Source organism: Oncorhynchus tshawytscha, linkage group LG11, assembly GCF_018296145.1.
Source record: "Oncorhynchus tshawytscha isolate Ot180627B linkage group LG11, Otsh_v2.0, whole genome shotgun sequence".
In the NCBI taxonomy this organism is placed as follows: domain Eukaryota; kingdom Metazoa; phylum Chordata; class Actinopteri; order Salmoniformes; family Salmonidae; genus Oncorhynchus; species Oncorhynchus tshawytscha.
The window spans coordinates 40217666-40238814 of record NC_056439.1 but is presented as its reverse complement, the minus strand read 5'-3'; the positions used below and the strand labels follow the sequence as shown (position 1 = coordinate 40238814).

Genomic DNA, 21149 nt, shown 5'->3' with positions numbered 1-21149 from the left:
TGTGTCAACTGTGTGTGTGTGTGTGTGTGTGTGTGTGTGTGTGTGTGTGTGTGTGTGTGTGTGTGTGTGTGTGTGTGTGTGTGTGTGTGTGTGTGTGTGTGTGTGTGCGTGTGTGTGTGCGTGTGTGTGTGTGTGTGCATGCGTGCGTGCGTATTATATGGGCCAGGTTCTGGCCCTGTCTCCAGGTAGGGGGCTTGGCTAGCGCACTGTCCCAGTTAGGAGGGTCTAAACTGGGGGAGGGTGCCAGATGGTGGAGGGTACAGGGACACCTGTCTGTTCTGTCTGAACCAAGTGTCAGCGCTGTGAACTGCTATGAGCATATGGAGACACATAAACACACACGCACGCACACACACATTTCAGCTTCTTTTCTGACTTGAGAGAGAAAAATCGGGAAAGCATTAACCCTCATTATGAACTAAATGCAATTCAATAAAAAAATGGCACCTCTACGGAACTCTACCTACCTGAGCATTATATCCACTGCCTTCCATTCATCTAAAAACAGCTGTGATGAAAAACTCAATGATTCTGTCTATCACTGTTTGTGTATTTTCAGAAGTCATTCATTGTATTACATCAATCTCTTTCCCACTCACACCGTTCCACCAGCCTGTCTCTCACTGACTCACCATTGGTTCTGAAATAAAGCTGATATAGATTAGTTAATAGAAGATGCTGCTGATTGCGTGTGAGTCTCTTAGAGCCTCTGAACGACAGACATCAGCCCACAGTGTAGCACAAGAAGAATCGTCTCATTTCTCTCCACACAGGAACATGAGAGATGGAGTGGGCGCTTAAGCATTGCCATGGCAATCCCTGCGGTTCTCTTAAAGTAAACAAAGACTTTGAAATTAAGGTCTTATCCTTAGAGGCTTTAGGCTGTGAATAGGGGAGGGATGTATGGATGGATGGTGTGTGCAATGGACGGGCCATGACTATAGCTTTAGAGGTGAACAGCATCCAGACATTTTGTCAAACAGAAATCTCACAGATGACTAAGACTACTACTGTTCTAAGCTCTCCAGGCTCTTCTTCCCCAGAACAACAGATGTCATATACTGTACAGTTAACTAGTCTATGCAATTCCCTTTAACTAGTCTATGCAATTCCCCTTAAGAGGACTGGTCCTAGCTATTTGTTCAGATATTTATCCCTTTTGGTTTTCAGAAGTAACTCTGACAACCATCAAAACATAATTATTACAACACAGTTCATCTTCCCAGCCATAGCACTAACCTCGTGGTATCTCTCTGACGCAGTAACATTTTGTCAGAGCAATTTTAGATGTTGGCAAAACCCATTTTGAATAGCACAAATCACAATTTCAATATGTAGTATAGATAGATAAATTATACTGACTTCGGGACCTGGCTCTCTGGCAGGGCCAGACTCACTGTCTCCCTCTGAGAAGGACCCGGATTCATCACTGGAGTTGGCCCCATACGACCGTTCACACTTGATCTTGGTGCGGCCCTGAGAGAAGATGGCTTCCCCTACCACCATCCCACTGTGCTTCCTCTGCTCCCCCACCAGGCAGCGAGCCAAGCCTGAGCCCGATACAGAGCATGGGGAAGAGGAGAACTCAAACTGGGGCAGGCTGGAGGGCGAGTCCCCACTGCCACCGTCCTCCAGGTAGGAGAAAGATGAGCAGGAGCTGGAGGTGCGTGTGCGTGGCTCGCAGGCAGGGGAGCAGGAGGAGATCTTTATGGGCAGAGGGCAGCTGGTGGTGGGCCGCGGTCGGCAGGCCATAGTCGGCAGGGGGTCCTGGAGGGCCGTGGAGGAGGTGGTGGAGGAGGGTAGGGGAGAGTATGTCTGGTGGAAGGGGAGAGACTGACTAACACCTGTCCACAGGGATTTCGAGGTGATCTCCAACAGATCTTTTTCCAGAGACTTCCGGTCAGAGTAGGATTGAGACGGTGTTCCCAGATGGTCACATGCCCCGGAGGAGAAAATGACGCTGCTGCGGCGATCCAACTCTACTTCCCGTTTGCTGACTCTGTCTGAGACAAGGGGCTTCATTGCCATGTCCTCTACTACCCCCTCTATGTCTCCAACAGAAGATCCCACTGTCTCTGCAGACACCGCCCTGAGGTCCCTTCCACCCTCCCCCTGAGATGACTCCCTGTCTCTGTCCCTGTTATGGGCTAGTGAGAGTCTGTTGGTCAGTAGCTGCTGGGTGAGAGGAGTGGAAGGTAGGGTGCTGGCTGGGTTGTTGAGATCCAGGAGGCCCCTCTGGAGGTGCAGGCAAGATGGAGAACCTCTGCTGGGGGGATGCGCTGAGGGCTCCGGCCTCCCTTCCAACTCCATCTCCAGGACATTCTGGCTATCCTCTGACAGTCCTGGGGGGCTCTCCTCTCCCTCGCCCCCGGAGCGGGGCTCCTCTTTGATTCTGGAGGGGGAAAGGGGTTGCGCCCCTTGGTGGGTGCTGCTGGTCTCTGAGCGGCCTGGGGAGGCTGAGGCATGGCATAGTGACGAAGCGGCCGAGGTGATGCTGTCATCGTCCTCGTTCTCTCCGTTGTGCTTGCCGCAGGCCTGCTGGTACTTCCTGTATTTGGGGCATTGTGGGAGGTCAGAGGTCAGGCTGCTGGTGAGGGGCATGAGGGTCGAGTGATTGGGTCGCCACCTCGTCGCAGAGGATGACGTCACTCTGGGGGTCTCGGACGACGTGGAACCACCACCGTCACCATCCTCCTCCGTGATGAGGTCATCTGTGTGCGCCGACAGCGGCGGCTCCTTGCGACAAAGGCCATTGTTGTGATCAGTCGTGTCGCTATGCAGCTGGGCCTGTAGAAAGCGGAAGCAGGAGTCTTCTAGGTTGTGAACGCCCAGGAAGTCAGCACAGCGGATCACCTCATGGATGTTCTCTTTGCTCAGAACCAGTTTGGCTGTGTAGGCAAACTGTAGCAGCGGGGCAAACCCCCTGGCTGTGATCTGATGAGAGGAGGAAACACAGTGTTATCTGTTGTGTTGTTACTCGTCCTGGGGATTTTGTGTGGAGAGTGTGAGAGTTGGGAAAAATCTGCTGCTAACACACACAGTTAACAAACTCTGGATTGTGTAGACTACACATTCATGTTTTATTTTGACACATTTTGAGCAAACTAACTGGAGCACATCCCCTCCCCCTCCCACCATCATCCCAATGAGTGCCTGGGGGCGCATCCCTCTCTGAAGGTGAAAGTCACCGGTCCTTAAAATATGTCTCTCACTTGTTGTCATCTCCCCCTTCAGCTCACCTACTCCCCCTCCTTTTCCCCTCCTAGCCCCCTCTATCCTCTCCTCTCCCCATCCTCTCTAGCACCCCCATCCTCTCCCCCTTCATCTCTCTCCTGTTCTCTCTCTTAGTAGCTGATAGCCAGCAGGCCTGGTGTATGTGTGTGTGTGTGTGCCCGTTTATGTGTGTGTGTGTGATTGTGTGCGCAGTGCGTGCTTGCCTGTGTGTGTGTGTGTGTGTGTGTGTATGTGTGTCTGTGTGTGTGAGCGCAGTGTGTGCGTGTGTGAGCGCAGTGTGTGCGTGTCTGTGTGTGTGTGTTTGTGTGTGCAGTGCGTGCTTGCCTGTGTGTGTGTGTGTGTGTGTGTGTGTGTGTGTGTGTGTGTGTGTGTGTGTATGTGTGAGCGCAGTGTGTGCATGTCTGTGTGTGTGTGTCGGGGGCTGGGGGGTAGAGTGCCGTTAGAGTGCTGAGTGTTCTGAGGGTCTATTTTCAGCTAGCGTCAGCAGCTGCCTCATGTGCCTGCAGAAGCATGTCTTTATGAACACACAGAAGCATGTCTTTATGAACACACAGAAGCATGTCTTTATGAACACACCAGAAGCATGTCTTTATGAACACACACAGAAGCATGTCTTTATGAACACACAGAAGCATGTCTTTATGAACACACACCGAAGCATGTCTTTATGAACACACAGAAGCATGTCTTTATGAACACACAGAAGCATGTCTTTATGAACACACAGAAGATTGTCTTTATGAACACACCAGAAGCATGTCTTTATGAACACACAGAAGCATGTCTTTATGAACATACAGAAGCATGTCTTTATGAACACACAGAAGCATGTCTTTATGAACACACAGAAGCATGTCTTTATGAACACACAGAAGATTGTCTTTATGAACACAGACAAGCCTTTTTAATGTTACTACTGGACCAGCCCTTCTAATGAGGACAGGGAGAGAAAGGGAAAACAGAATGAGAGAGAAAATGGAGAGAAAGAGAGAGAGAGAGTGGAAGAGATTGCGAGATATACTACAAAGCAAAAAGGAGGCAAGCGAGAGGATGGATAGACATAAAATTAGTGTGAGTGAGAAAGAGAAATTCCACACTACAAAGAGACCGGTAGAAGGAGAGAGGGGATGTCTGTAGAGAAAGAGAAGAGAGAAAATAAGCAATGCTTTCTAGTCATTAGAGGATGGATTTTGACGTATAAAGTCGTTGATAGTGATTACTGTATGAGGTAGAGTCAAAGAGACATACAGTATTCATCAAATTGACAGATCTAGGACTTTACATGCTAATGGAGGCAGTGGAATGTGGGCCGGGGCTGTTCTGCCCACGATTAGTTACAGAGGCAGAAATATAATGTATCACTGAATCTAAAAATTCCCACAGGGTTATCAGGAATCCTGCCAACACACAAGCAAAGGAATGCTAAAGTGTGACAACTGAGCAAGCTACCCGGCCGCCTCCCTCCCTCTTATCCCCTCTTTCTCCCTCTCTCTCTTTTTCTCTCTCTCACTCTCTCAATTTCAATTCAATTCAAATTGCTTTCAATTCAAATTGCTTTATTGACATGACATAACAATGTACATATTGCAAAAGCGTACTTTGGAAATTTCATGTAAGTTATTAATTGACAATATTAACATAATTAAAATAATAATAATAATAAAGATTTTCAACTTTATCATTAAAAATAATAATCAAGAGTAAAATTAACCATACAATAGACAATAATAATGGCATAGAGAACATGCAGGTTGGTTGGTCTGTCAGACACTGTCACTCATCTTATGGTAGTCAGCAATCTAGTGCACTGCCAACCCACAGCTCTCTGATTCCTCCCCCAACAGGATGGGTAGCCTATTCTCATCAGAGGTCTGAAACCTTGAATTAGGGTTTTGTCACGACTTCCGCCGAAGTCGGTCCCTCTCCTTGTTCGGGCGGTGTTCAGCGGTCGACGTCACCGGCCTTCTAGCCATCGCTGATCCACTTTCCATTTTGTCCTTGTCTTTGTCTTACACACCTGGTTTCAATTCCCCAATTACTTGTTCATTATTTGTGGCCTTGGATTTATTGACGTGTATTGTGATTATTTGTAACGCTCGTCCTCTTCTTCTGGCGAGGAGTCGCAAGGATCGGACCAAAGCGCAGCATGGTACGTTCCCCCAGGATCGGGCCTGTCAGTTCCATCCCCCAGCAACTCCGCTCCGACGCCCATGGAGCTGGGAGGTGGTGTGATTAGGGCAACCGGAGGAGGGGCCATTCCCTGCACCATCTGTGGCCGCAGAGGGCACACTGCTGGTTGGTGCTGGAGGGGTCCCTCAGGGAGTCGAGGCAACAGGCAGAGCACTATCGTGTCAACCCAGGTGAGTCGGCACCAGGCTAACCCGGAGCCACCTGTTGCTTACATGGATGTGTTTATTACATTTCCTGAGTTTTCCCCGCATTCCCAGCATAAGGCGCTCGTAGATTCAGGCGCAGCTGGGAATTTTATTGACCGTTCATTTGCCCATAGTTTAGGGATCCCCCTTGTTCCTGTGGATAAGCCCTTCCCTGTGCACGCCCTAGATAGTCGACCATTAGGCCCTAGATAGTCGACCTGTCGGTGGACTTCCTGACGGATCTTCCTCCCTCACAGGGCAACACCACGATCCTGGTCGTTGTGGATCGGTTTTCTAAGTCCTGCCGTCTCCTCCCTTTGCCCGGTCTCCCTAGGGCCTACAGACTGCGGAGACTCTGTTCACTCACGTCTTCCGGGCCTACGGGGTGCCTGAGGAACATAGTATCTGATCGGGGTCCCCAGTTCACGTCCAGGTTCTGGAGGGCGTTCATGGAACGTCTGGGGGTCTCTGTCAGCCTCACCTCAGGTTTTCACCCTGAGAGTAACGGGCAGGTGGAGAGAGTAAACCAGGATGTGGGTAGGTTTCTGCAGTCATATTGCCAGGACCGGCCGGGGGAGTGGGTGGCGTTCATCCCCTGGGCAGAGTTGGCCCAAAACTCACTCCGCCACTCCTCCACTAACCTCTCCCCCTTCCAGTGCGTACTGGGGTATCAGCCAGTTCTGGCACCTTGGCATCAGAGCCAGATCGAGGCCCCTGAGGTGGACTAATGGTTTAAGCGCTCGGAGGAGACCTGGGATGCCGCCCATGTGCACCTGCAATGGGCCATGAGGCGGCAGAAGGCGAACGCTGCCCGCCACCGCAGTGAGGCCCCGGTGTTCACACCAGGGGACCGGGTCTGGCTCTCGACCCGAAACCTGCCCCTCTGCTTGCCCTGTCGGAAGCTGGGCCCGCGGTTTGTGGGGCCATTCAAAGTCCTGAGGAGACTGAACAAGGTATGCTACAGGTTACAGCTTCCCCCAGATTACCGTATTAATCCCTCGTTCCATGTGTCTCTCCTCAGGCCGGTGGTGGTTGGTCCACTCCAGGAGTCTGAGGTGCGGGAGGTTCCTTCTCCCCCTCTGGACATCGAGGGGGCCCCAGCGTATGCTGTTCGAGCCATCCTGGACTCGAGGTGTTGCGCGAGGGGCCTTCAGTACCTTGTGGAGTGGGAGGGGTATGGTCTGGAGGAGAGATGCTGGGTGCCGGTGGAGGACGTCTTGGACCCTTCATTGCTGCGGGAGTTCCACCGTCTCCATCTGGATTGCCCTGTGCCTCGTCCTCTGGGTCATCCCCGAGGTCGGTGTCGGGGGTACTGTCACGACTTCCGCCGTAGTCGGTCCCTCTCCTTGTTCGGGCGGGGTTCGGGGGGTCGACATCACAGGCCTTCTAGCCATCGCCAATCCACTTTTAATTTTCCATTTCTTTTGTCTTTGTCTTACACACCTGGTTTTGATCCCCCAATTACTTGTCAGGATTTGGCCAGGGTTGTTCCGGTTTTGGTCACTAGATGCACCCATTGTGCTTTTTGACCCTTTTGTTTTCCCTTGTTTTTTTCTGCTGTACCTACCACCTTGTGGAGTTACCTTTTGACTTGGAGGATTACCTTTGTTCTCTTGGAATTACTTTTGATGTTGTGGATTTATATTTTTGCCTGAAGAACTTTCCTTTTTACTTTATTAAAACACTGTCTCAAGTACTGCTGTGTGCCTCATCTTCTGGGTTCTGCTGACTATTAGTGGCTCAGTTTGCTAAGTGACTGTTTCTCACACCGGAGACCTGAGTTCATAACTGGTTCTTGACATTACTTGTTCATTATTTAACCCTCTGTTCCCCCATGTTTGTTTGTGAGTGATTGTTTACTGTATTGCGGTCTGTATTTGTGGTCTTGGATTTATTGACGTGTATTGTGATTATTGTTGAGTAAAATTGCATACATTACTCATATCTGCTGTCCTGCGCCTGACTCATCTACACCAGCTACACACAGACGCATTACAAGTTTCAAATTTGGGGAAATTACTCTAATTGTTTATATATATTTTTTTACATTTTATCATGAAAGGCAGCTCTATCTCGGGTTCTGCTGTGGTGCAGTGGTTGCACAACCTTTCCTCTATAGGGAGACAGGTTTTCCTGTGTCTACCCTTCTCAATGGCACAACTGTGCTAACTAAGCCTGTACTTTGTCAAGGCTTTTCTAATGTTTTGTACAGAAACCCAGGTCAAATAGTTTGCCATCGTGTGCTGTCTATTTAGGGCCAGATAGCACTGCATTTTGCTTTGTGCTTGTGTTTCCCAATAGATAGTGTAGTTTTGTTTGACTGTGTTGTAATTTGGTTGTTATTCTGATTGATTGGGCTTCAGTGTGTTCAGTGTGTTAGAAGAACAGGTTTGTGAACTCAGCCCCAGGACCAGCTGGATGAGGGGATTTTTTTTTTGCTCAGCTCTCAATATTGCAGGGCTTGGATGTCACTATTTTAGACGTTTCCAAAACCGAATTGCTCTTTTTTTCTGTTTTTATTATTAATGGACATTGACCTAATTCTGTCCTGCATACATTGTTTGTAGTCTACCTCTAGACACGTAGGAGAGAATCTCTCTCTCTCTCTCTCTCTCTCTCTCTCTCTCTCTCTCTCATACAGACACTTGAACACAAAAGAGAGTCAATTTTGAGACTCAATAAAAGTCTAGATTCTCTCTCCTTCTCTCTTTGACTGACACGCCCAATTTACCAAACTAGGACATGTCTCTGAATGTAATGGAAGGGCTGTTATAATATAGCAACATAACAGTAATAAAATGGCCACGCCGAGGGGAGCCTAAAGTTTGTCAAGTCAGGTAATTAAAGCTTTCTCAGGGTGTTACCGTATACATACATACAGTGGGGAGAACAAGTATTTGATACACTGACGATTTTGCAGGTTTTCCTACTTACAAAGCATGTAGAGGTCTGTAATTTTTATCATAGGTACACTTCAACTGTGAGAGACGGAATCTAAAACAAAAATCCAGAAAATCACATTGTATGATTTGTAAGTAATAATTTGCATTTTATTGCATGACATAAGTATTTGATACATCAGAAAAGCAGAACTTAATTTTTGGTACAGAAACCTTTGTTTGCAATTACGTTTCCTGTAGTTCTTGACCAGGTTTGCACACACTGCAGCAGGGATTTTGGCCCACTCCTCCATACAGACCTTCTCCAGATCCTTCAGGTTTCGGGGCTGTCGCTGGGCAATATGGACTTTCAGCTCCCTCCAAAGATTTTCCATTGGGTTCTGGTCTGGTTACTGGCTAGGCCACTCCAGGACCTTGAGATGCTTCTTACGGAGCCACTCCTTAGTTGCCCTGGCTGTGTGTTTCGGGTCGTTGTCATGCTGGAAGACCCAGCCACGACCCATCTTCAATGCTGTTACTGAGGGAAGGAGGTTGTTGGCCAAAATCTCGCGATACATGGCCCCATCCATCCTCCCCTCAATACGGTGCAGTCGTCCTGTCCCCTTTGCAGAAAAGCATCCCCAAAGAATGATGTTTCCACCTCCATGCTTCACGGTTGGGATGGTGTTCTTGGGGTTGAACTCACCCTTCTTCTTCCTCCAAACACGGCTAGTGGTGTTTAGACCAAAAAGTTATATTTTTGTCTCATCAAACCACATGACCTTCTCCCATTCCTCCTCTGGATCATCCAGATAGCCATTGGCAAACTTCAGACGGGCCTGGACATGCGCTGGCTTGAGCAGGGGGACCTTGCGTGCGCTGCAGGATTTTAATCCATGACGCCGTAGTGTGTTACTAATGGTTTTCTGTGAGACTGTGGTCTCAGCTCTCTTCAGGTCATTGACCAGGTCCTGCCGTGTAGTTCTGGGCTGATCCCTCACCTTCCTCATGATCATTGATGCCCCACGAGGTGAGATCTTGTATGGAGCACCAGACCGAGGGTGATTAACCGTCATCTTGAAATTCTTCCATTTTTTAAATAATTGCGCCAACAGTTGTTGCCTTCTCACCAAGCTGCTTGCCTATTGTCCTGTAGCCCATCCCAGCCTTGTGCAGGTCTACAATTGTATCCCTGATGTCCTTACACGGCTCTCTGGTCTTGGTCATTGTGGAGAGGTTGGAGTCTGTTTGATTGAGTGTGTGGACAGGTGTCTTTTATACAGGTAACAAGTTCAAACAGGTGCAGTTAATACAGGTAATGAGTGGAGAACAGGAGGGCTTCTTAAAGAAAAACTAACAGGTTTGTGAGAGCCGGAATTCTTACTGGTTGGTAGGTGATCAAATACTTATGTCATGCAATAAAATGCAAATTAATTACTTAAAAATCATACAATGTGATTTTCTGGATTTTTGTTTTAGATTCCGTCTCTCACAGTTGAAGAGTACCTATGATAAAAAAAATTACAGACCTCTACATGCTTTGTAAGTAGGAAAACCTGCAAAATCATCAGTGTATCAAATATTTGTTCTCCCCACTGTATATATACATGTGCATCATTGGTCGTTACTCACCTTGTCAGACAGGCTGATGATTGGCTCCTGCTCGGGTTGTGTGTGTCCCAGCAGCACCTGTAGGAAGTATCTGCTGCTGGCTGCCAGGACGGCCCTGTGGGCCCTGATCTCTGTCCCCTCCACCACCACCGTCACATCACACAGGATGTTCAGCCGCCGCTGGTCCTCCAGACTCAGCAGCACGTTGGCACAGTGCACCGTCGACTCATACACGTACATGGGCGTCTCCCTGGACCCGGCGTGGGCCCCCTCATCCAGAGACATTCCGCTCACACCCTGCAGAACAAACACACACACACACACAGAGACAAGACATTGGTTGGATGCACAGTCAATGGACGCCAAGGATGAAAAGGACCCAATTACTTGGAGGTTATAGAAATGCCATTTTTTTATATGGAGAAAATAAATGTTCTCTCTCTCCTCCATACGTGTACATACCTGTCCACGTGCATGCACTTGCACACAAAATTGACAGGGGACATACCACAGGAATTTCAAACCTCAAACATCTTTCTATTACCTCTCCGCCAATAGCTTCAACAGAGAATCCAAGATTCAACACCTCTTCAAGGCAGCTTGACACACATCCTCTGGTATATCCTAATAGGATATAGATGTAGTCTCTGTACCAGTCTCTCTTGACCCACATTCATAGCTCAGACGTTCATGGAGATTTGTAAGCAGGCTTGTGAGATTACTAGCCTACTGCACAAACAGCATTATCTTATTGTGTGCTGATACCTAGGAAAGGACAACGATGACATTAGAGATCAGGGCTGTAAACGAGCTGTTTGTTTAGAGCACATTGAAAATCATTCAATGTGACAATAAAAGTATTGAAAATAAATATATTACGTATGTGCAGGAAATCTTAGTCGGTGCCACTGAAAATGGTTCCACATTGATTTAAAGAGGTGCAAAGCCTTGCACAGTGCTCACCTCAACACTGTCGCACGTAAAGCTCCTGTAGCCTACGGTACAGACAGCTGAGGCTGCAGTCTGTCTGTCTGAGCCCAGAAGTGTGTGCACCTGTGGTTGTGTGTGTGTGTGTACAGTGGGGCAAAAAAGTATTTAGTCAGCCACCAATTGTGCAAGTTCTCCCACTTAAAAAGTGGAAGATAGGTACACTTCAACTATGACAGACAGAAAGAGAAAAAAAATCCAGAAAATCACATTGTAGGATTTTTAATGAATTTATTTGCAAATTATGGTGGAAAATAAGTATTTGGTCACCTACAAACAAGCAAGATTTCTGGCTCTCACAGACCTGTAACTTCCTCTTTAAGAGGCTCCTCTGTCCTCCACTCGTTACCTGTATTAATGGCACCTGTTTGAACTTGTTATCAGTGTAAAAGACACCTGTCCACAACCTCAAACAGTCACACTCCAAACTCCACTCTGGCCAAGACCAAAGAGCTGTCAAAGGACACCAGAAACAAAATTGTAGACCTGCACCAGGCTGGGAAGACTGAATCTGCAATAGGTAAGCAGCTTGGTTTGAAGAAATCAACTGTGGGAGCAATTATTAGGAAATGGAAGACATACAAGACCACTGATAATCTCCCTCGATCTGGGGCTCCACGCACTTAAAAATTGGTGGCTGACTAAATACTTTTTCCCCCCACTGTGTGTGTGTGTTTTGTTTGTGCATGTGTGTTTTTGTGCGTGTGTTTGTGCATGTTCGTGTGTGTATGGACTCATCAGGCTTGGAGGGCTTTCTTTCTGCTGAGTCATAGTGTTATAATGTGCAGAGCCTGGAGCCAGGGGCCTGCAGCAGAGGAACAGACTCCAGGTGGAATCATCTCAGAACTATAAATCTTCTATTCGCCATCAGGTTTCCTTTATAACCAAAAGAGACCCTAACACAATCCAAATCAAAGGACTATGACATCATCATCATCATCATCATAAGAGGAGGAGGATCAGACTGTAGGCCTCTTTGTATCTCAATAAAGAAACGGCGATGCTTGCAAATACTATTAATAAGCCACTTTGGTGTTCCTCTCCTCATAATAGTTTAGTTATTGCAGAAGATACATTTTTAGCACTGATGTGTTTTCTCCTGGTCAACATTTAACTTCTAGTGTATTTCTCTAGTGCAGTTTTGTTCAGTATGACTACAGTAATACACCTTATTCCATTCATCAGAATCTTGATTGAACAGATTGACTGCTCTAGTCTCAAGTTTCTCTCTGTGAGCCAAACAGGCCAGCAGCAGAACATAACTAATGTCTCTGTATCAGTTTGAAATGTGGGGGACAAAACCACAAATCAGCCACAGGCAAAGAAGTTGTAACACACCGATGTCAATGTACCTTCACAATACCTTTGTTAATTATACTAACAAACTCCATGCCATACCTTTGTTAATTAGACTAACAAACTCCATGCCATACCTTCGTTAATTAGACTAACAAACTCCATGCCATACCTTTGTAAATTATACTAACAAACTCCATGCCATACCTTTGTAAATTAGACTAACAAACTCCATGCCATACCTTTGTAAATTAGACTAACAAACTCCATGCCATACCTTTGTAAATTAGACTAACCAACTCCATGCCATACCTTTGTTAATTAGACTAACAAACTCCATGCCATACCTTTGTTAATTAGACTAACAAACTCCATGCCATACCTTTGTTAATTATACTAACAAACTCCATGCCATACCTTTGTAAATTAGACTAACAAACTCCATGCCATACCTTTGTAAATTAGACTAACAAACTCCATGCCATACCTTTGTAAATTAGACTAACCAACTCCATGCCATACCTTTGTAAATTAGACTAACAAACTCCATGCCATACCTTTGTAAATTAGACTATCAAACTCCATGCCATACCTTTGTTAATTAGACTAACAAATTCCATGCCATACCTTTGTTAATTAGACTAACAAACTCCATGCCATACCTTTGTAAATTATACTAACAAACTCCATGCCATACCTTTGTAAATTAGACTAACAAACTCCATGCCATACCTTTGTTAATTAGACTAACAAACTCCATGCCATACCTTTGTAAATTATACTAACAAACTCCATGCCATACCTTCGTTAATTAGACTAACAAACTCCATGCCATACCTTTGTAAATTATACTAACAAACTCCATGCCATACCTTTGTAAATTAGACTAACCAACTCCATGCCATACCTTTGTTAATTAGACTAACAAACTCCATGCCATACCTTTGTAAATTATACTAACAAACTCCATGCCATACCTTTATAAATTAGACTAACCAACTCCATGCCATACCTTTGTTAATTAGACTAACAAACTCCATGCCATACCTTTGTAAATTATACTAACAAACTCCATGCCATACCTTTGTAAATTAGACTAACAAACTCCATGCCATACCTTTGTAAATTAGACTAACAAACTCCATGCCATACCTTTGTTAATTAGACTAACAAACTCCATGCCATACCTTTGTAAATTATACTAACAAACTCCATGCCATACCTTTATAAATTAGACTAACCAACTCCATGCCATACCTTTGTTAATTAGACTAACAAACTCCATGCCATACCTTTGTAAATTAGACTAACAAACTCCATGCCATACCTTTGTAAATTAGACTAACCAACTCCATGCCATACCTTTGTTAATTAGACTAACAAACTCCATGCCATACCTTTGTAAATTAGACTAACCAACTCCATGCCATACCTTTGTTAATTAGACTAACAAACTCCATGCCATACCTTTGTTAATTAGACTAACAAACTCCATGCCATACCTTTGTTAATTAGACTAACAAACTCCATGCCATACCTTTGTTAATTAGACTAACAAACTCCATGCCATACCTTTGTAAATTAGACTAACCAACTCCATGCCATACCTTTGTTAATTAGACTAACAAACTCCATGCCATACCTTTGTAAATTAGACTAACCAACTCCATGCCATACCTTTGTAAATTATACTAACAAACTCCATGCCATACCTTTGTAAATTAGACTAACAAACTCCATGCCATACCTTTGTAAATTATACTAACAAACTCCATGCCATACCTTTGTAAATTATACTAACAAACTCCATGCCATACCTTTGTAAATTATACTAACAAACTCCATGCCATACCTTTGTAAATTATACTAACAAACTCCATGCCATACCTTTGTAAATTAGACTAACAAACTCCATGCCATACCTTTGTTAATTAGACTAACAAACTCCATGCCATACCTTTGTAAATTAGACTAACCAACTCCATGCCATACCTTTGTAAATTATACTAACAAACTCCATGCCATACCTTTATAAATTATACTAACAAACTCCATGCCATACCTTTATAAATTATACTAACAAACTCCATGCCATACCTTTGTAAATTAGACTAACCAACTCCATGCCATACCTTTGTAAATTAGACTAACCAACTCCATGCCATACCTTTATAAATTATACTAACAAACTCCATGCCATACCTTTATAAATTATACTAACAAACTCCATGCCATACCTTTGTAAATTATACTAACAAACTCCATGCCATACCTTTGTAAATTAGACTAACCAACTCCATGCCATACCTTTATAAATTAACTAACCAACTCCATGCCATACCTTTGTAAATTATACTAACAAACTCCATGCCATACCTTTATAAATTATACTAACAAACTCCATGCCATACCTTTGTAAATTAGACTAACAAACTCCATGCCATACCTTTGTAAATTATACTAACAAACTCCATGCCATACCTTTGTAAATTATACTAACAAACTCCATGCCATACCTTTGTAAATTAGACTAACAAACTCCATGCCATACCTTTATAAATTAGACTAACCAACTCCATGCCATACCTTTGTTAATTATACTAACAAACTCCATGCCATACCTTTGTAAATTATACTAACAAACTCCATGCCATACCTTTGTAAATTAGACTAACAAACTCCATGCCATACCTTTATAAATTAGACTAACCAACTCCATGCCATACCTTTGTTAATTAGACTAACAAACTCCATGCCATACCTTTGTTAATTATACTAACAAACTCCATGCCATACCTTTGTAAATTATACTAACAAACTCCATGCCATACCTTTGTAAATTAGACTAACCAACTCCATGCCATACCTTTGTTAATTAGACTAACAAACTCCATGCCATACCTTTGTTAATTATACTAACAAACTCCATGCCATACCTTTGTTAATTAGACTAACAAACTCCATGCCATACCTTTGTAAATTAGACTAACCAACTCCATGCCATACCTTTGTTAATTATACTAACAAACTCCATGCCATACCTTTGTAAATTATACGAACAAACTCCATGCCATACCTTTGTAAATTAGACTAACAAACTCCATGCCATACCTTTGTAAATTATACTAACAAACTCCATGCCATACCTTTGTAAATTATACTAACAAACTCCATGCCATACCTTTGTAAATTAGACTAACCAACTCCATGCCATACCTTTGTAAATTAGACTAACAAACTCCATGCCATACCTTTGTAAATTAGACTAACAAACTCCATGCCATACCTTTGTTAATTAGACTAACAAACTCCATGCCATACCTTTGTAAATTAGACTAACCAACTCCATGCCATACCTTTGTTAATTAGACTAACAAACTCCATGCCATACCTTTGTTAATTATACTAACAAACTCCATGCCATACCTTTGTAAATTATACTAACAAACTCCATGCCATACCTTTGTAAATTAGACTAACCAACTCCATGCCATACCTTTGTTAATTAGACTAACAAACTCCATGCCATACCTTTGTTAATTATACTAACAAACTCCATGCCATACCTTTGTTAATTAGACTAACAAACTCCATGCCATACCTTTGTTAATTAGACTAACAAACTCCATGCCATACCTTTGTTAATTAGACTAACAAACTCCATGCCATACCTTTGTTAATTAGACTAACAAACTCCATGCCATACCTTTGTAAATTAGACTAGCTATCATTGTTATTCATGACACTTGCTCTTGGCTGTCAAATTCCTTAACTCACCACAAACACCAGATACATTTTTTAAATTAGTCTGTTTCTATAAACAAGCGGTTGCAGATTGTTTCATCATGTTGCCTGCTGTGTGTGGGTGATATATTTAAACATCATGTTTGTTTGCCAGACAGACAGCTTATAGACAGACAGGCAGCGATAATCTCACAAGCTGTAAACTGTATAATCATTACTCCAGGCTTCTGGGAGTCCAACTGTTAATACTTGATGAGTGCCAAGGGAGTAGAGTGTATCATCCTCCTCACCCCTCTTCCTCACCCCCTCCTCCTCACCCCCTTCTTCTTACCCCCTCCTTCTAACCCCCTCCTCCTCACCCCCTCCTTCTAACCCCCTCCTTCTAACCCCCTCCTCCTCACCCCCTCCTTCTTACCCCCTCCTCCTCACCTACTTCTTCTTATAGGGTGTGAACTGAGGATGGGTATTCAAAGTATAAATCTATTACGACTTTGCCTTGGTTTGTCTGTAGGCAACTATACTGCAATAGGATACAGTGTACCAAGACTTTGTATAGGCAAAAACAGACATAAACTAAACACCAGTCGTTATTTTAGAGCACAGTAGGCCGATATAGAGGACGAGCAAATCAGTCTCTCAGATGATGAGAGAGATAATCAACTGATGCTAGGCTACACTATTACACCTGTATATGAGCAACGACTATCAGCCAAGTGAGGAACTGTGTGTGTGTGTGTGTGTGTCTTTGGGGGGGTGACATTACAAAGGCAATAAACAAACACATTAACAACCCCCCATTCCCCTTTGTAGATGACTTGTGAATCTGTATTAGTGACAACAATTAAATATTGAACAGCTCTTCTGGGCCACACTGTCTCTGGCTGCGGTGCAAATGAACAAGATCAGCACTAGATAGCACAGCTGTGATAAAACCTAAGAAGCTCAACTGAAAGGAAAGCAGCGGTGTAAAGTACTTAAGTAAAAATACTTTAAAGTACTACCTAAGTATTTTTGGGGGGTATCTGTACTTATTTATATTTTTGCCTACTTTTACTTTTACTTCACTACATTCCTGAATAAAATATTGTACTTTTTACTCCATACATTTTCCTTGACAGCCAAAAGTACTCATTACATTTTGATGTTAAGCAGGACAGGAAAATAGTCAAATTCACACACTTAACAACCAAACATCCCTGGTCATTCCTACTGCCTCTGATCTGGTGGACTAACTAAACACATATGCTTTGTTTGTAAATGATGTCTGAGTGTAGGAGTGTGTCCCTGGCTTTCTGTAAATAAAAAAACAAGAAAATGGTGCCATCTGGTTTGCTTAATATAAGGAATTTTAAATGATTGAACTTTTACTTCTGATACTTAAGTATATTTTAAACCAAATAAAAATATACTTTTACTTTCACTTGAGTCATTTTCCATTAATAAGGTATCTTTACTTTTACTCAAGTATGACAGTTGGGTACTTTTTCCACCACTGAAGGAAAGCCACGTAGACCCACATCAACTCCCATAGTAACAATTCCCCCCAAAATTTATACAAAAAAATAATAATCACAATGTAAAAAAATGATCCTGTCAACATTCTTAGGTGAATGGATAAGGCGGAGTCAGGCGCAGGACACAGGTATGAGTGAAAATCTGAGCTTTACTCAATATAAGCAATGTTCCAACAAGGATAATCATAAATATCCAGAGCACACAAATGAAACCACTTGACAACGACAATCACGCTCAAAACAGAAGGGGAAGCCAGAGGGTTAAATAAGGAACACTGATTATGGAATGGAAACCAGGTGTGTACAATGAAGACAAAACAAAACGAACATGAAACATGGATCGATGGTGACGTCGACCGCCGAACGCCACCCAAACAAGGAGAGGGACCAACTTCGGCGGAAGTCGTGACAAATCCAGGTGAGTCACTGAAAATAAATGCTCTATTATACATTTTTCGACCTGGTATTTCCACAGGGAACGCACGGAAACGTAGAGTAATTTAGTGAGCAATATTATAACATGATAGTTAAAAGTGAGGCTAGCCTATATTCAACCTATCTGTGTCCATCAAACAGCCACACATCTAAGGCTGCCCCCTGAGTGAGAGAGAAAACACACCCCTCGTGGCCATCGGCAGATCTGATAGAGATTATCAGCAAACAAACGTAAATTATTTATCACAGAGCACAGAGAGCGGGGCCACAGTCTTCCTCTGGGCTGGCAGAGAAATATTAATTAACAAACAGTAATAATTCAGGGCTCCCCACTCGAGGGCCGATAGTGGTGGTACACTATACACCCCTGACAACTGTTATGCCCTACTTCCCTCCCTCCTGTCTTCTCCCTGCCCTGATTATGTCTTATTTTCAACTCACGAAAATGTGTGTCTGCATGTGTTTGTGTGTGTGTGTGTGTGTGTGTGTGTGTATGTGTGTGTGTGTGTGTGTGTGTGTGTGTGTGTGTGTGTGTGTGTGTGTGTGTGTGCGCTCGTTGGGGGCGTGTGTGAGAGAGAATAAGAAAAGGAGGGTTTGAGAGTGGGTTTTATGTGAGACCCAGCTCGACGGCTACATCTGAAATGAATAGCACAATGTTTGACTTGTTTTCTTCCAAGACATAATCAGTAAACAATAGGGCCATTAGGTTGCATGAGACATTAAAAGAGTGACATTAAGAACGCAAAAGGATCTGGGCAACGGAGTACATTACCAGGGCCCTTGCCCAGAGCTGCTGGGCCGGAAATACACCAGTCACATCATCTGTGTTTAACAATACCTCTTTGTTCCAGAATCAGGGTTAGGATGTCTCACTTTCAGAAGGTCAGTGTAACCCATGATATATGTCTTCTGAGGTCATTCCTAACACTGTTAGTGCAACTCTCAATCTTCTTTACTGCTATAAGTCACCCTGGAATTGTCAAGTGAAATTGAATTTACTGCAAACGAGCTCTCCACTGGCCCTGCAGACAAGATAACGGCATATTTAAGGGTTACTCGAGAGGCAACTGAAGGGCGAGACGACCTGTGCACGGCCAGCCTGTTCAATTTAAGGGACTGATTCATTTCAAATGGACTAAGTAAGAGCATACGTCATGTGAAATGTATACATCATGAAGAATAGAGATCATCCTTTTTGAGTAGTTCATGATTTAACTACAGAGTAGAGAGAAAGAGCCAGCGAGAGAGAAGGAAAAAGAGTGTGAGTGTGTGTGTGAGTGTGAGTGTGTGTGTGTGTGTGTGTGTGTGTGTGTGTGTGTGTGTGTGTGTGTGTGTGTGTGTGTGTGTGTGTGTGTGTGTGTGTGTGTGTGTGTGTGTGTGTGTGTGTGTGTGTGTGTGTGTGTGTGTGTGTGTGTGTGTGTGTGTGTGGAGTGAGTGCACAGTAGTAGTAGTGGTGTAAGTTACAATCTACTCCCATCTAGACGCTGACATGATACAGTGGCTCCCATCCCTGGCCACTCACTATCAATACTCAATTTCACCTTGTTCGCTACTTCAGCATCCACCACAACCATGACTCATGCAATGCATACCTCAGACAACTTTACAGAAAAGTATCATGTCTCTCTCTAGTCCACGGCAAGGTCAGTGACTCCAGTTAAATGTGCCGTAGTAAACCCTCTCCCTCAGAGGGCCTGGGCAGGTATTTCTCATGGCTACCAGCAGGAAGGCATCCATGCTAGCCAGCCAGTCAGTGGGGAGCGTGGTCACGGTGTAGTAGGCTGTAGAGTATTTTTGCCATATGGTGGTGACTAAACTAAAGTGAACTAAACGGAGGGTGCAGGAGGAGTGAATCATGACCTACCACAGCTAAGTGTTATGTTGGTCAGCCCAGCCAACCCAGGGTGATTCACAACCACAGCCCAGTTTAAAATGGTAACAGAAAGCTCAGCTAGCTGACCGGCCATGTGATAGAAACACACACTGCTGCGCTGGCCAGGAATAACCCCAGCAGTCAGTGAGTGTAGAGAACTATTCATTCATGGTCAAACATGGACCGGCTAGTGAATGGGTGTGTGTGTTTGTGTGTGTGTTTGTGTGTGTGTTTGTGTGTGTGTTTGTGTGCGTGTGTGCGTGTGTGCGTGTGTTTGTGTGTGTGTGTTTGTGTGTGTGTGTGTGTGTGTGTGTTTGCGTGTGTGTGTGTGTGTTTGTGTGTGTGTGTGTGTGTGTGCGTGCGTGTGTGTGTGTGTGTGTGTGTGTGTGTGTGTGTGTGTGTGTGTGTGTGTGTGTGTGTGTGTGTTTGTGTGTGTCTGTAGGGCTGCTTCATGACTGACAAAAGCCATGTCAGTACAAACAACAGATATTTTCTCTGAATGCATCACTTTCGCCTCGCAAAATACAAAAACCTTATAAATTGAAGATTTATACATTGAGAACGATTCCACAAATACAGTCCACACCTACGTATTGGATGAAAGCGAATGGAAAAAGAAATAATATCAGATTCAATGGTGCATAAAACCTCAAAGTTTTCACCCTCGGCCCCCTGGGAAGTGTGTGTGGTTCCTGGCTGGCGCTGGCAGCACACCAGGAGATCTGTGGCTGATCCTGTTTCACCCCAGAGCTGGGTGACGACCTCACAACAGCCGGTGAGAGTGAGAGGGAGAGAGAGACTTCACTTGCTTTGGCAATGTTAACATACGTTTCCCATGCCAATGAAGACCCTTGAATTGAACTGAATTGAATTGAGAAAGAGGAGTGAAAATATAAAAATATCTGTAAATTGCAACAACAAAAAATGAAATGCCATCAAGGGGTCCACTCATATCTGCAATGCCCTGTGGTTAACAAGTTAAAAACAGTACAGGTCAGGAACAACAACGGCATGCTTTCACAGTTTATCGCGCCTCCATTAGTATAGCATCTGTTGTCAGATCAAGTGGAAATAGTCTGGGGGAGGAAAGGAGGTTTGGGCTGTGACAGAAAGCACAACCTTAATGTCAATGTGAGGTAGGACCTGGTGAAATATCACAGCAGGGAAAGTCAAGAGGACATTAAGGGCCAAAAACGTGAAG

At 44.2% G+C, this 21149-nt stretch overlaps 1 protein-coding gene across 2 annotated transcripts in view; it reads right to left on the bottom strand.

Annotated features, from left to right (window-relative positions):
* The window catches only part of LOC112261983 (transcription regulator protein BACH2), a 70597-nt gene that overhangs the window by 4293 nt on the left and 45155 nt on the right, over positions 1-21149 (bottom strand). For both annotated transcript variants that reach the window (XM_042330122.1, XM_024437646.2), the window contains exons 2-3: positions 10121-10396; positions 1363-2934 (exon numbers count right to left, since the gene is read on the bottom strand). In XM_042330122.1, coding sequence (XP_042186056.1) covers positions 1363-2934; positions 10121-10384 — 1836 coding nt within the window. In that variant the 5' untranslated portion in view covers positions 10385-10396. The remainder of the gene's footprint in view (positions 1-1362; positions 2935-10120; positions 10397-21149) is intronic.